Genomic DNA, 17,394 nt, shown 5'->3' with positions numbered 1-17,394 from the left:
TGTACAGGCAAAACTGAGTGCGATTAGGGCTGGTATTTTCACATTCTGCTACTTGAATGCTTTTTATTTACGCTTGCAACGTGGTGCTTTTACTGTTACACAACGTAAAGATATGCATACCTTTTATTCTTGGAAAATATACAAGGAAATAGGACCTGATGTATATTAACCAGTTAAACCATGTTCATTTACTGTAAAATTTAGTTTTTTAGATAAATATTTGCTATGCGGAAATTTCAAATGGTTAAAATATTTAAATGTCATCATGAACTTTATTGCTACAATAATTAGGAAACGTTTCATGAAACATTTCAACGAAACCCTTTTCCAGACATTTTGACAATTTGATTTAATTTAGTGGCATACCAGCCAAACAGCTATAATTTTGGTACAGAAACGCTTTTGGCCACTTCATATTAAACGATACATCATAGTGCGCTTTCATCCGAACTATCAATACAGACACTCGGAAACGCATCCACACATAGGCTAAACGCTGAAAGAAATAACAAATAGCATTTGCGCTCAACTAGCGACCAATGCAAACGCAGACGTAAACAATATGAAGCGCTGAAGAATGCACGGATGATGCGTTAAGCAAGGTAAGCATTTTCACATACCCGAGCAGCAGCTCAAGGCCACCAGTGCTGAACGACAACAGTAAGAAAATTGCATTGTTGTTGCATTGAAAATAACAATCAATTTTATTGACGTCATCCAGGCATAACTTTTCTCACAAAAAATTTCCTTAAACATAGTTTAACAGATAGCCGCAATATAAAATTGAGTAAAGGCAGTCCCCGAGAAACGCTATTATAACGGACCGCTATAAGCCGGGAAAAATCCGCGTAAGTCGAATCCTGGTGTAAATTCGTTTATACTTCAAAGTGACAGAGTAAACTTCCTTCTGTACACTTCATTTAAACAACGAATTAGGTGATTTTTAGAACGAATGCATAAAAATAAGTTAGAAAGAATTGTTTTATATGACAATAAAAATATTTTCGACCAATTTTTAACCTTTTTGCTTAAGTTTTGTGCTATAAACAAGCACAAATGTCAAATTTCCAGAAACCGCGTATCTCCGAATCCGCGTATAAGAGGAACCGCGTTTCTCGGGGACTGCCTGTATTATTAAAAATGGTTTGACTGTATAAGTTGAATACTACTCACCCAAACCAAACCAAACGCCCTTGGCCGGCATAATGGAAAAATAAAAAAATAAAAAAAATAACAAGTTATTTCAAAATAATTTGATTCATATTCTAACCAATGATATTATTTTCCGGATATCTACACAAATTAATTTTTGCAAATATTACGAAAAGCTACCGTGCTTAGTCGCCGCGTGGTTAATTAGAAAGGGTTTCTTGTGAAACCAGATGTTGTTTTCTGCTAGACGATAAAAATTAATGATACTAACCAGCTTCCTTTGCCAGCACTCAGAATATAAAAAAATAAAAAAGAAAGGAAGAAACTCATTATTCATCTGCATCCTAGAATTTTAATGCCTTGTTTCAATAAGGGGGTATTACAAGATTTTTTGTTGCAGACACTGACTATGAACACTTTTAGATATTAAGAAATACAAATATAGAATAACAAAAAAAAATCTAGAAGATCAATCAGCAGATGAAACTAGACTATTTAAAGTAAACGATAAATTTCACGTGACCAACAAGGTGAAATCTTACCTTCATGGCGCTGTTTTTCAATCATTGCATAAAGAATAAATATAATGCACTTTTCTCATTTTCTAATTAATAATTGAGGTCAGGCTATCAGCAGTCAACCAGCGAAATGTAAACAATTTGCTATTGCAACATAATGTACAGCTTCCACTGCAATCGCACAAACATGCTAATTTTCTCTTTAATCTCCCATTATTTTAGCAATAGTAATTTCCAGCCAGCCATAATCACACCATGCTCGGCACTGCTTTACATTTGCCGCTTTAACACCGAGTAAAATCACAGCACTGCTACACTGGCCACTGTAACAGTTTGCAAAGATATGCCACTAATTACAGCTATTCAAAAGCATTTCAATGGTTCCTTCCGTTGCTCTTGTGCATTCATTGTTGTGCGAGGTTCGAGAGGTTTGAATTACCTTGCCCTTTTCCAACTATTTTCTCTTCTTGAATGCATTAACGGACCACAAGCACAACATGCCCCTTGGTTTTGCTTGGGGTTATAAATGATGTAAAAAAGTGTGCAAATATTACAATTTTATCTATTCAAGTTTCTCGCGGTATCTTTGCATGCTCAAACATGGTTTAATTAATTTGTTTGATTATTTGTTAACTGATATACAATTTTCATTCGAATGTCTCAGCTATTTCATTATTTATAAAAAAAAAATTATTAACAACTTAATTTTTTGTACTTTCGAGAACACGCTTCTTGCTTAACAAAGCTAGTTATTAACTTCAAATATCATTTGTTTGACTTGAAATGTCGGATATAATTTCCATTTTTCATTTTAAAACAAGTTCGCAACCATATAATGTACATTTTATAACAATTGTTAAATAAATGCATGTAAAAACTGGTATGTTATGCGACAGGCGCACAAAGATTGATATTAGTTAGGTTGTGTTTACTAAAATATCCATAAAACATTTCCCAACAGATTTGATTTGTTGACAAAGATTTTAAGCCGCTTACGGTACAATCTGCGTGTCAAGGGCATGATATATTAACAACTAAACCTTTTACTTTACCTTGGTTATCCTTATTCAAACGATCCCTTCATACCAAACTCACCTGTATTCCCAAGACAGTCTAGCGAACAAGGTTCCATACAATTCTTTCGAGCGAGGGAAACGAAAACAAATTGTTGCGTTAATGCAACTTTTATTCATGGTTCTCATGGTTGTCGACTCTCGGTACGCGCCCTTTGAGCTTTCTAATTATCTTTATATTCATGCACATGCCAAAATATATGAAATGAAAAGAAAATACTGTAAAAATACTAAAGAACTGTTTATATCTCATTTAAAGTATGGACTGCAATGCTCAATATTACAAAACCTTTGTAACTGATTTTAATTACTACAACACGTCAACATGTTTTATAAAAATAGAAATGTGTAGTTGAATATGAAAAATGCAACCTTAACTCAACAAAATTGTTTCCAAAATGTGTTAATTACGTTTGCCATTAATCTGTCATGAAATTAAACCGTAAATTGCTTCAGCAAAAACTGATCGCTTTCGTTTGACCTTTCTATCGTGGTCAAACTGACATGAGACGTTCACGCTTCTCTCCAAATCTCACTATACAAAAACACATACACACAGCCACTCACACTGCTCACCTTGGGATGAGCTATTTTACATTCCCACGGTAAGTGGGGGAAAAAAGGTCCTTCTTTCGGAAACGATGAAGTTTGAAATCAAATTACTTTATTTTCATTTTTAATGCCGCTTTCTGTTTTGTTTCGGTGCCACGAAAATGCAGCTGAGCTTAAAATTGTGGCCTTTGGCAATTTTGTGTTTCTTTCCTGCTGCCCTTTTTTTTTTGGGTACCAAACGGATACGCTTTCGTGTGACGGCGTTCGGTATGCCGTCAGCGCCGTTTCGGTGTGGAATGTAAAGGTGCGAGCCGTTTTGTGCCTGGCGAAGGCAATAAATGGTGGATAACGTGACCTCCTCGGAGGAATTAGATTTTACAGACTTCAGTGAACGTCTAACTTCATAAAAATGTAAATTCTCTTTTTTAAAGGAAGAAATTAAAGACAATGGTCCAGCCGAGATTTGAACATACACTGGTAATGTTTTTTGTCCGACTGTGGTGTTTAGCTGACCCTGGGGTAGCGATTGGTACTAGTAACTTCGAATGGATTCGACAGTAAATTGATGTCTTGGTATTTTGGTTGAGTCAAAGTTGAACTTGGAAGAGTCAAAGATTATAGATGTGGGTTACATAACCTAACTGAATGAGACATGGAAAAATATTTTGACAAATAAAAACATAGCATGGAAATAACAACATAACATAGTTTGAACCAAGTTCGAAATATTTCAAAATAGTTCAGCACAACAAGAAAAGCATATATTTTATTAATCATTCACTCAATGCAATGGCTGAAATTTGTTTCATATTTTTATTAATGTTCTAAAACCCATCCGTAATGTAAATGTTCAAACTGTTGAATTCTAATATGGCAAAATTAAAAAGAGATACATTAAACACAGCAACATTGGGCAAACAGTGCAACACAGTCAGTGGAAACCCGGGCAACGGTTATAACACAAAAGACAATTGATTGCCGAAAGATATCGAACTGGTCTGCCATACCGCACTGAATGCAGCCATTCGAACGCACCTCATTAATCACTGAATGATTGTGTGGCGATGATGGATTTCGCAAACCTCAATCTATAATTTGCCCGAGCGAATTTCTGCATCCGATTATGCTTTGGCCAGCGCATGCCGACCTTCACCGACACCGGGTCAATGAGGAATTCTGCGTGTGGGTGTGAGTGCGTTTGTTTGTGTGTTTTTTTGTTTGTGTTTGCTATGTCGCCTCGTATGTTTCTCATGAGCATCAATTTTGAATAGCAATCGTGAATGCGCTGTTCAATATGCATCACGTTTCGAAAAACTCGACCAACTGCGAGGTTTTATCGGACCACATACACACGCAGACACACACACACGCACATACGCACACGGTATGATTGAACTCCATCAGTTCCAGCGTCCCCGTTTGCCAATAACGCAATGCATCAGTTCCACTTCCATACGCTCTTCCAGTCTGATGACCGCTGGGGTGAAACGCTGTAGACTGTAGAAATCGATACCGGGGAAAAACAATAAACGCGAAATAATTTCATTCGCTGTTATGTCCACTCACACACGTCATGAATAATTGGATATAGGATCGGTCGTTACTCGTTTTCAATTCATCTGTTTACTTTTGAATACTTTTATCAATTTAGTCTGACTTTCTTTGCGGCAATTTTTGCACGGCGCACGGTGCCATACTAGCGCTCACTGTGCTGCTGCAGCAAAGAAAATATGTATTCAATTGTTACTTTGAATGTTTATTATTTCCGCAAAATTACTAGCGAAAAGCATAAAACCGATTGAAAATATTACAGAAAAACACCATCATCATGAGGGAAATATTGCATCCTTTTAAATCATTTGAGATATTATGCTTTTTTATTATTTTTCACATCACATACAGGAAATACTTAAATTGTTTTAAGGTAGGTTTGTGCGATGATGTAAATCATCTTCTATTTATACTTCATTTATTATATTCATCAGCATATTAATGCACTTTAAAAAAAGGATAAATAGAAAACAGAAATAAATGTTTGGCTGTTAAAATATAATTTGCTACCGGTAGATATGTTAATACGTAAAGTGCATACATCGTGAGCCTAACTCCCACGGGTTGCCCAAAAGCATCCACCCAACTTGCACGGTATTGCAAAAGAAACACGAACCAAACGAGTTTATTTCTTGTTTGAAGTAGTAAGATAATTGGATCAGCAGATTAAGATAAATTATTCCAGCACAACCATATCAGCTTACCCACTTCTTCGGCAACACAAAAAAAAAAAAACATTACCATTCCACCCAGACAGAACATGCCCGCCTGAAGACGATTTTCCGTCCCGTTCAAAAATCGGTACGGTGTACATGGTTCTCGGTGTACGTAAGAGACCAGAATGCTTTCACCTTTTGCGTGATTTACAGGATGAACCATTCAGTCGGGGCGTACCGAGCGAGTGAAGGCAGACGTTAACTATGAGAAAGGTGCTTTAATGCAACAATTTGTTTTCGTTTTCCATCCGCTGGTTTTGGGAGAGGTTTCCCGGGGTAGAAAGAATTGTTTGAACCTTGTTCGCTTGGCTCCCTTGGGTGTATGGGGTGACTGCCGCACAAAGGACCCCGGTTGTGTGAGAATGGTGGAAACGAACCAGAAGGTACCGGGTACCGTGTTAATATATCATGCCCTTGACACGCAGATCGTACCGTAAGCGGCTTAAAATCTTTGTCAACAAATCAAGTGTATTTGGAAAAATTTTCGGTACCGCAGACAACGAAACTATCCTCATTTACTGGCCATTTGTTTTCAGCTTCACGCTATCTGCTGGAGTAACGAAGGGCTCTAGACTTATGTCGCATGGTCTTTTGTGTGCTCCTTGTATGTTCCAAAATAAATTTATATTGTACACTTTCAGACACTTCTCGGAAGGATCTAATCCAAAAACTTCCAAACACAAACATAATACGACATTGAGCAAAAATCGATGCTCTAACTGAGCTTTTTTATCATTCTATTTAAACATTTCTACTCAATTATATTATTATATACACAAAGAAATGAATTGTGTTTCAAAGAGCTTTTATTATTATCGAGCTGTTGTAGATTATTTACACACTGTTGTTGCGCAATTTTTAAAGAATCTGTCCAAATGCTTAGGGATTGAGTCACCCTTCTTATTCAATTTACTTTCGTTGTGTTCCACAATCAATACATCGAAAAGCTTTAACCAAAAACAATTGTCTACTTTTTGCTCTCGAACAACTACTGTTTCGGAGTGCAAATTGCACTTCAATGTTTCGGCAAGCATTACCAATACCAACAATTACGAGATGGTCATGTCTAGACGAAAGGACATTATTATTGCATTATTTCGGATGGCACCAGCCACATACCTTCTAGTGCAGCTTTTATACCATTCTTCGATCGGTCCGTACACGATCGAGGTCAACTTTCCGATGTCTTAAATCATGCAGGGAGCTTTTAAATTTGTTTGCTTGTGCTCAACGTTGTGCTCAATAGTGAAAGCCACGAATAAATTTTGTTGTTTAAATTATTTTATTAATACTGTTTAGTTCTTCTCCTGTCAATGATAAGGTGAATCGCTAGTAGGAAATGCCTTGCATCATTTATGATACTCAACACAAGCGATGTTAACAGTACGTCAAAAGCCGTAATACAGAAAATAAAATAAGCAAAATAAATATAACTTTTTGGTTCTTGATTTAAAAAATAAGTATATCTCAAGTATTGATAGTTTCTTGCCACGTTGCAATAGTCAAATATAAGTCTCTCTGTACGTGCAACTCTCGAATAGGAAGAAAATTGTGGTGCTTTTTGTAATAGAAGTTATTCCACATCCAATTCCTCTCGAAAATGCTTCGATTATTCAAGATGCCCAAAAGCAAAAAGGTGATACCATTGGCGATTGCTAAACATAAGCGCGGAGTAACGCGTTCGGAAGCGTGAGAGTGTGATTGTACCGTCCGATACGACTGGTGTGGAATAGCTAACGCCACGCTTCGTTAGAATGATGCGCATAGTTGAACAGTGTTGCTGAAAATACGAAATAAATATCCAATTACATGCTTGAAGTAGGGCCGTAATTCCTTCGCTTCAAATTCACACGTCAATGTCGGTAATCTAAACCCGGTTTTGCTCCGTGATGTGCAACGTAAGCAGCAGCAGCAACATGGCATTTTGATTGGCGAAATGAAGTGTATGAAGCAGTCCGCGAAATTTCAATAAAAAATAGAAAAAAGTATCTGTTATTCTGTCAAATAAAATATTATTAAATATTTAAAAAACTATTGAACTGTCGAAGGCAATATAAGCAATATAAGTATATTCAGTAAGCCGTTCCTGATCCATCCCAAATATTGTTTCCCGTTACAGCAGTACAATGTTACTAAAACAAATGAAATTGCTGCTTCCTAGCTTCGCAACTCATGGTTTGTTTCCTAAACCTTGCAAATTAATTACACAGCAGTTTGGTGAAACAGTTAGCAATGAGAAACAGAATTGCATCGTTGAACTGCTTTGCAGCAACAGCACTCGCAAGAATGATTAGAGCAATCCAATTTGTTCTTTAAACATCCTTTCCGTTCAAGCACAACTGTGCTTTCTTTCGAGCAGTTTCCACGTTTCCCCGTACAGATAGACGTAGATAAGAAACTGTCGCTGTACAACAAGCTGTCAGTGAGACATGTGTGCTGAAGTTACGAAAAACGAAACTACGGTACAGCAAAAGTGCAACATTGTTCCAGTTAAGCGGTCCGTATACCATTCAGTTGAATATCTCATGAGACCATCACTGTTGTAGTGGTATTTGTTTTTGCTGTCCAAAAACGTATCTACAATTTCGCTGCTGGGTGGGGGTTGTGTACATACAAGAAGGCTAACAAAATTTGGTTCTTTTTTGGCGACGATTCAAAAGTAATTTTTAACTCCTTTCACGATTGCGAGTGTCTCACAAAACTGAGCAAAACGGACACTGAATACTGTTCATATTAAAATAGCATGTATGTCTGCATGCACTTTGAAAATAGTTGGAGTATAAATAACAAACTTAGGGAAATATAATGGAAAAATAGCTCATGCATTCTTAAATTTGATCTGCCGCATAAATTGTTGTCATATTTGATGGTATCGTCAACACATCCCACCCGTTTCAGTTCCCAGTTGTCAAGCTAATGAATATGTACCATGAATGGGCAGGTATCTGGTTCTAATTTGATGTATGCGATAAATTAATGATGAAAAATAAGGGTCCTCGAGCGTTGCTGGATTGGTCGCATCATCTATACGCTAGAGTGGGCTCATTATAAGCGCCATGAAAGCAATCAGACTAATTATAAATGACAGTCAATACACACGATCTATCATGGTGGTTGCTTATCTGGCATTCGATCCGTTTGTAAGCTTCACATGTGGAAAGGAATCAATCGTGCAGAAGCAAAAAAAAAAAGAGCTACCAATTAATGGTGCATTGCAAAGCTGAATTCAAATATTTATTTCTTTCTGATTTGTTGGATGAAAATGAAAGCAAATTCATAACATTTTTTTATCAGAACGACACCTTTAAACGACACTGTCAATTTTTCCCTTATGGCTGCGACTACAATAACTCCAAATGAATGATTGATTTTCTATTAGACTTAAATGGAGTTGATTTGTGCAAAACGCTAGCCAAACGTAACGTTCGCTGTTTTGACGAACATTTCTTGCATATTTCATTGATGTTTCAGCTCACTGATGCAGACAAACAGTGAAAATAAGTGAGGGCACTTTATTAAATTTGTTAGCTTTATTCGCATAACTAATTAATTTAACTCATGGATCGTAGGAGGTTAACAATTCATGAATATGTTGGAAAAAAGTGTTCTCATGATGGTTTTATTTTATTTTTATTATTATTTTTCAAACAAAACCATCATTGCTGGGGATCTCTCCGTTAAGTAACTCACGAGTGCCTGTGAGTGCTGCTGCCCACACGCTAGCGGAATAAAACACCGGGCGTCTCCATGTGCTCTCCAGGCTCCGAAAGCGCCTAGCACGCAGAGAACGTGCGAAGCGCTGCTACGCTACCGGAGAGAACTCGCTGGTGCCCTCGTTCGATAAAATAATAAAGATACATTGCAGAGCAGGAGAACGCGAGAGTGAAGCGTCGTTGGAGCATCAGCGTGATGCTCTCGATTGCTGCAGCGTTGGCAAGGGATGCAACACATCTCTGATAATGACATTCGGGATTCAGTTTCTTCTGAACTACCGATTGATGCTATCGTGTGTATCGGATCGTTCCACCCGGGAAAACTTCCACATTCCCAGCGCATAGGGTGGTAGATTAGGGGCAATTGTTTTCGTAGCGCGCACCGATCGGTCCTGGCTGTTTGGTTGCGCGTGTGAAAAATCCAGCGATAATGGAACGTGAATAAATTAATGCACCATTCGATGGAAGAGGGTAACTCGTTAGCTTCTCCATCTTCCAGTAAGGATTTCAGCACAGGAAATGGATTATGTGTCTGTGAACAATTCCTGGAAATGGTGTTGGAAACTGGCCAAACGTGAAGTTTTACCTTTGCGGAGTGTCTCACACAGCCAAGGATTAATGTGTAAATGGAATAGATAAATTGTGCTATCGAAAGAACCAGTACGGAAAAGTGTTAAGCGAAAACGATTTAAATTCATTAGATATGACTCAGAAGTTACATTAAGTTTGTTGTTAATTTGTTGTTATTAAACAAAAGTTTTTATTTGATGTTTTTTTTCCAGTCAGACATATTCAATCGACAATTTAGCAGGAATCAAGTTGGTGCGAAGCAATATAAACGAGTTTAGCGAGTGCGCCTGACGTGCCATTCAGCCCACGGGCATCATTCCGGATAGCACTCTGCTTAACCCCTGCGAAAGCTCTTTCGTATGGTGTGAAAACTCGATGTGTGTGAAACAATTACAGCACTTTCCCTGTGCGATGGTTATCGGCACATGTAACAGATTACCGTTTGCCGTTCCTGTTACACGCGCTGTGAGTGGATGAGTGCGTCTGATTATATTATCGTTCGTAATCCTAGCCATTATCTGCGAAGCAACAATTTACTCTAAGACGAGCTAAAAAAAACAAGTGAAGTGACACATTCGCACAGTACACAATCGACGCCCAGCAGCAACAGCATGCGGCCCGAGGAATAAATGAAAAGTTGCACAACGACGCCTAGATGCCCGGGCATCGCAGGCGACGCTTTCGTGACCATCATTTGTGCAGTGTAAAAATGTGCCATCCGGTTGACGTCGTAAAAATTAATTAAAAGTTAAATTAAACCTATCGTTGCTGCGCGGTTGCCCATCCGGCTGCACGGTTCCGCAGCCGCAGCTGACGGCAAGGAGGTTGGTTTTGCTAAAAGCACAATGCATTTCATGTAATGAGATTGCTGCCGTTTGCTGTAGCTGCATCCGTTCCGGAAAACCACTTGTATGCTGGATCGTCCTGCCGGTGTGCTGGTGTGTGCAGCCGGTCGTGTTGGCCGTGGTCGGATGAATGGTTCGTCGCGCGTTCGATGTTGTCGGTGGTTTTGCGAGCAGTTGTGTGTGTGCGCGTGTGTGCGTGTGCGTGCGGCCGTAAGCTAGGATCGAGAAGGCAAATTCCCCAAACCCGCTCGGTGTACTGGCAGTGATAAATATGCGTGACCCTTGTGGCCCCCAACCAGGAGAAACTGGTCGTTTCGGTGGTGCGGTGATCCAACCACGGCGGTACAGGCAGAAGGCGTTGTCTGCGGTGAAAAAGAGTGAGCATAATTTAGCGCTGTTGGTGACACCCGCGTGGTTTGTTTGTGTGCCGTTTGCAAACGGAAGGTACGGGAAAGCTCGCCAACGGTTGCGCGTGAGGCAAGTCAGGCTCAGCATCTGAAGAAGGTGCCTGGTGTGAGTGTTTGTGGGGTTTGCTGGTGACTCGACACGAATTAGACGGAAGGATATTACCCGTAACCACCCACCATATTAAAACAACGAAGCGGTCGAGCACTAGCGCTTGTCGGCCGCCCCTGTTCCGCCCCGAAAACTTGCCATTTTTCCACCAGTCATCGTAGCACGTGCATGAATCGGGCGATCGTTATAACATTGTGGATTGCAAGCAAGCAACGTGGCGCATTTATCAAACCATTTATGTGCAGTTTGAAGTAATTAGTGAAGATGTTCAATCAATTATTCTTCTATGTTGGAGTCTACATACTACTGTTGCACAGCAGAATCGAAGGTAAGCACAGCAGGTGAACAAGGAAAAGGAAGGAACTTCGTTTAAACACACTTTTATTTACGCTTGGATTTACGACCGCTGATGGTTGACATTGGGCTTTTAAATAAATCCATTACGCCTGAATATCCTGCGAAGCCTGGACAGGCGTGCAGGACTCAGGTGTGGGCATTTAACAGTGTGCTTACATAGCGATCATTTGGATTGGCAAAGCAAATAAAAAAATGAAAGCACCAATGTTTGGTGAAGCAGTGGGTATAAACAAGCCTATGGCTAAAAATGTAACACTACAGCATTAACATAGTTTATTTAACAGTCATTATACTGTAAAAACAGCATGTTCAATTTGAAATAAGGATAATAGCTTCACAGGAACATAATGCCACGGTTCCCATTCAATGCTTCGAATGGTAGTTTATGGCTGTTGTAATTCTATTAAAAAAGTGAGCAAGTTTTAATCATACATTTAAATTACATTGACTGATTTACAAAAGGACCTCCTTTGCACAGAACCACATTTTAATTGAAGTAGTATTATCAAACTTGTAGCTTTTTTCATTGGAAATTCATTTCACCGACCACTTAGAAAAGTGAGCTGGAATTTACAAATCGATTTTCAAAACATTATGTAAAATTCTGAACCTTTAAAAAATTAGGAATTGATATGAGAAAATAATGTTTTATTAAACGACCACTTTAGGGTTTCAAGCAACCCTAACCCTGTGACTCTCGATGATCTTGATGATTGCGACATGTGATAATATTTGTTGTATGTATCTTCATCCACCCGTCATCCGTCATTTATATCACAGGATTAAAGAGTATAGCAACAAGTTTCGTGGTTGACTCATATCCTATACAGGGTTGCTTGCTTTAAAATGAAAGATTGACGACAACATAACTAATAATTGTCTTGCTTAACATAGATTGTCTTAATTACTAAAACATGGCCTTTACGCAGAGGCAATATTTTGACTGGTATGGTATGGTTTAAGTAGTAAACAAATGATTTAGATTAATAAAATAATAAATCATGCGTTTATTGTAAAAAACTACAAAGAAATATTCATAAATAATTTGAAATGTTATATTAAAGTTTCTCTAAAACTGTCATTAAAAACTTTATATACAACAAAACAGAAAACTTTACTTGACCAACGTATTGCAAAATGAACAAAGTTAGAATAAAAATTTTAGGAAATCAGAGGTCCTGCGATATTTTGCAATTTGAATATTTTTTTATCTGTTGTAGAATTTTTGTAAAGTGTATATATCTTGAATAGCTAAGTTTCTATTGTTTGATACATAACAATTTGGCTCACCTTCATGGGTATGTAGACAAAATACAGCCTATGTTCTTGCTCTAAAAACTAATTAAACGTTACACTACGGCAATATTGCTTCATCGCTTGACCGTTGCAAGGCACAATAAGCTCATCCCACAAAGTTGTTAGATTCTTTCGATGCTGCATTTTAAAGCAAAATTTTTGTTTGACCTGGAAAAACAAAGCACAATTTATCTATGGATGAGCATGCCTTTGGGGCAGTTTCCCCAGTTTCCTTACGTTTGATTCGATACGCTCGTTTCTTCCGTTCCACAGTTTCCGTCAGCTCAAGCATGATGACCACCACGACCGAGGAGTCCGCCGCTTTACAACCGTACTTTGATTTTGACGTGCCCCGCAATCTAACCGTAACCGTCGGTCAGACCGGATTCTTACACTGCCGCGTGGAGCGTCTTGGGGATAAGGATGTAAGTATTCCGTATCGGACGGTGATGGCCGGCAACACGGCATATAGTATCGAAACGCTGCATTGATGTACGTGCTGCTAGATGTGGTAGATGATTCATTTCGGAGATCTTTCACGTTCGCAATCGATTATCGTTTCCTGTTGAGCAGCGGTGATGAGGGTAAAATTGGTTTTCGTTCGCAAACATTGTTACATGATAGTGATAAAGGATCAGGGCTACCTGAGAATCGAAGGTCTGAATCCTTCACATTCCACTGCTAAACCAAGAGCACCGACTGTTGCAGTAAACATCAAAAGAAAACTAGGAAAATGATAAATCTGTGGTAATGATCTAGCACCATGCAGCTCGGCTGAGATTGGACATAGCTTTCATTAAAAGAAGTATTTCACGCATAAATACGCAAGCCTTGTTTTAAGGTGTCTAACACTGCCTTGAGATCAATTTTGTTTGGAGCAATCGTAGCTTTTATAAGGATAAATGAACTCGCTCACTTTAACATCCCTTTATTGCTGCAGGTGGCGTGGATTCGAAAACGAGATATACACATACTTACAACAGGCGCCTCGACGTACACCTCGGATCAACGTTTCCAGGTAAACACGTGCGCGAAACATGCTCATTGAATATTAACGGCAGACGGATATAAAAATCATTTCCTCGCGCGGTACGTGCTTGAAAAACTTATTTCCTTTTTAATTCCATTTCAGGTTATCCACCCAGAGGGTTCAGTCAATTGGACGCTGCAGATAAAATATCCGCAAGTGCGCGACACGGGCGTGTACGAGTGTCAAATAAACACGGAACCTAAAATGTCACTGTCCTACCTACTTAATGTTATCGGTAAGTATGAGCTCGTTTTTACTGAATACTTAGAAAAGTTTATCAAAAGAGTTATCAAACCTTTTACCACAATGCAATGTATTTCATCACAGAAACATGTGGAACAATGCTAATAAAATATTTACTAAATAAGTGAAGTTCGGGAAATAACCACATTTTTCACTTTGCTCTCCATTGCGCAGAACTGCGTGCGAGAATCCTTGGTCCAGCGGACATATTTGTCAAATCCGATAGCGAAATCACGATGACATGCGTTATTCAGCAGGGACCACACGAGCTAGGGACTATTTTTTGGTACAAAGGTATGTCACACTTACACGCGAATTTTTAGACGCGATGGCGTAGGGTTATTCGCACTAAAAGCATTTAGTTCGTGACATTGCACTAAGAGATCGAAACTTTTGTGGTTTTTTTGGATTTCTTTCTTCCATACCTTCCTACAGGATCTACGCTCATCGAGCCTATGGCCCAAGAAAATGAACTGCTTTCTAGTGAAAATCGTAGAATTACCGTCGAAACAGATTGGACAGAAGTTTTGACATCTAGGTAAGATATTTTTTAAGTTTTTTCATCATTACTATCCTTATGGTACTTTTGATTTATTAACTTTGCCTTATGCTACTTGCATCAGTTTTGTTACGCTGTTAATTAAGTTTAATTATTTAATTGTCTAATTATTAAAGTATATTATTTATAAAACAAATATATCAATTGCTTCTTAAACAGTGATACTATCCATGGAAATTTCCATCCTTTACTAGGTTAAAAATCAAAAGGGTTGTACAAAGCGATACAGGAAATTATACATGCGTTCCAACGATGGCAAAGTCGGCAAGCGTCTACGCCCATGTGATTAGCGGTAAGTATACCGCTAGAACGGTATGACAATGCCACGTACTTCAGTGATTCACACAACACAAAGCGTACACTGCTTCAGGAATATATGATAACAATTGTATACACGGTACGAATAGGATATCGCAACACATATCAAGGGAAAAAGTTCCATCTATCGCGCTGTGAAGATATATTTGCACTCCTCGTCTGCTGATGCATACGCTCGCGTTTATGCATGCGCTGCATGCAGAAGCACACTAGCGGTGGGTTATTTTTCATAACACAAAACACTTCCAACGTTCACTATTCGTTCATTGCTTCATCATTCCAACAATGTGTGGGTGTGTCTGTACATTGCACACAGCATAACGAGAAAAATGGTGGTATGTTTCACAGCAACATCGTAACAAGAGTGTACCAACAATAACATAAAAACGCAGCATACAGCAAACGAGGAAGAGGAACCTCATCAAAGCTTATTAAAAACAAACATTGAATCAATGATGGCGTAGAAGGGAATGGAAAACAAAAATTCTCCCAATTACAATTAAAACGGGACAGGCATACGAATGGGGGCGAGTAAACTTCTCGTTATTTAAAAGCGGCTCCATTATGGTAGATTTATATAAGCAATCAAATAAATTGCTTCAAGTCAAACAACACCGGCTGTTTCTTCATTAGTAAGTCCTTAGGGACGATTATATTTGCAAACTGCAAACAGCAACGCACCCAATTAATGACTGAAATTAGATTAACTTTAACGTGCCTTCCATGGTTGTAATAAATGTTTGGAATAAATTCATAGTTTTTCACACTTATTTTGCAACAACAAAAACTTAATTCTGTAAAAAAATAATGTTTGCTTTAAATATCTCCAAGGTCTGTGTAGGATAGAGGTCGAGTAAAGGCCAAGATAGAGGTTCGCCATTTTGGATTTCATTTGACGTTTGGTCACCCGTGTAAGATGCATAATATGCTCACTCACACTCTCTTATCGCGGCATTAGCGACATTTTTTCCTTGCGCCTAGCCTACTTGTTTACTATATCGCGAAGTTTCACAATTAGCTTGGTCGTTAAAGTTTTTCTTCGTTTTGAATGCCTTTAGTTAAAACAGCAAACTGTTGATGGTTTTATAAAGTGGTGTGTGGTCATCACCTATTAGTGTTCTGAACCAAGGGTTGTTCACACGGTACCAGTCTTTCACGCCGTACTGTGAACAGGGAGATATGATGAGCCTCATCCTCTTCCTCATATGTGAAGAGCCTCACCTACTTGTTACCAAATGATCTCATTACAAAATCCGATTCTCTGTCTTCTCACCTGCCTTGAACACCAATCATACCTCAACACCAATCAACACCAATCGCCAATAAGATCAGCAGATCCTATTCGCGGATTAAAATCGAAAAACAGCGTCCCAAATTTCCAACCAAATCTAAAACAATAAAAATCTTGTTGTTATAACAGGCCCGTTTAATCAACACAACTACACACAAAACATTTGAATGGTAAAGGGCGTCCAAACGTCAAATCACGTGTAACGAACTTTTGGCTACTTGTCAAATCGCTTTATATTACTAGACCTCTTTCCTACACAGACCTTGGATTATCTCTATGAACCAGAAAGCTTAGCTATTTCGAAAAAGTACTCGATAAAGCAACCATAAATGGAAGATATATTTCAACTTGAAAAATTTGTCAAAAAGTATCAACCTCAACAGTTCAAAACAATACGTGCATTGTAGGTTAAGTCGAAGAATAAATAAACATGATGATACACAAGTATAGAAACTTTAACTGTTTATAGTTCTCAACGCTTAAAAAAGCATAACCGATTTATCCACCGCTCAATAGCCTATCGATTCCTCTCGTTGCAGGTGAACACCCGGCCGCGATGCAGCACAATGCGGCATCCAAAGTGTCACCACAAGTTTTGCTGCAAACAACGGCATGTATCATATGTTTAGCGGAAGTAGCATTAATAAGATATTTGCTAGGCAAAGTCAGACTGATTGGACGGTGTTTGGTCGGCGTGGATCGAATAAGATGAAGCGTAGCATTACCCTGCATTTGGCAGCAAATGTACGATCGGGGCATCTAATTTCTAGAAACCGTAGCCATTAAGGGGATATTTTACCGGATGCAGGGATTATTTCAGTTTTCAATCTAGTGCAAAAACACATTATTGAAAAACTGTGCCAACCAAAACAAAAGGGCGCACGGCATTTTTATCAACTGCAGATAGACAACAGTGTAGCGTTGGAAAAGAAACGTAGTTGAGTAGTGTAAAAAGGTAAGAAACATTCACCACATCCGGTAAAGGAAATTTGAAAAAAAAAATAGGTTAAAAAGTTCGTGCTAACTTCTTCAGGACCTTGAGACAGTCTCAGAAGGTATAAACGCACTGGTGAGAAGCTATTGAATTACTTTGA

At 38.6% G+C, this 17,394-nt stretch overlaps 1 protein-coding gene across 2 annotated transcripts; it reads left to right on the top strand.

The window, feature by feature from the left end:
• Positions 1-11,386: 11,386 nt before the first annotated feature.
• On the top strand, positions 11,387-17,103 carry LOC128303560 (zwei Ig domain protein zig-8-like). Of its 2 annotated transcripts, none has more exons than XM_053040549.1 (8): positions 11,387-11,534; positions 13,133-13,284; positions 13,800-13,877; positions 13,992-14,124; positions 14,307-14,426; positions 14,568-14,670; positions 14,886-14,983; positions 16,840-17,103. In XM_053040549.1, exons 1-8 carry the CDS (start codon positions 11,471-11,473, stop codon positions 17,010-17,012), a joined length of 921 nt encoding a protein of 306 aa, XP_052896509.1. In that variant the 5' UTR covers positions 11,387-11,470; the 3' UTR covers positions 17,013-17,103. The 2 variants fall into 2 exon arrangements, with proteins under 2 accessions (XP_052896509.1, XP_052896508.1); XM_053040548.1 differs by having other exon boundaries at positions 13,079-13,284.
• The last annotated feature ends 291 nt before the right edge of the window (positions 17,104-17,394 follow it).

The sequence above is a fragment of the Anopheles moucheti genome, chromosome 3 (genome assembly GCF_943734755.1).
Source record: "Anopheles moucheti chromosome 3, idAnoMoucSN_F20_07, whole genome shotgun sequence".
Taxonomy (NCBI): Eukaryota; Metazoa; Arthropoda; class Insecta; order Diptera; family Culicidae; genus Anopheles; species Anopheles moucheti.
The sequence above is the reverse complement of the archived record's forward strand: the minus strand, read 5'-3'. Positions and strand labels throughout refer to the sequence as shown.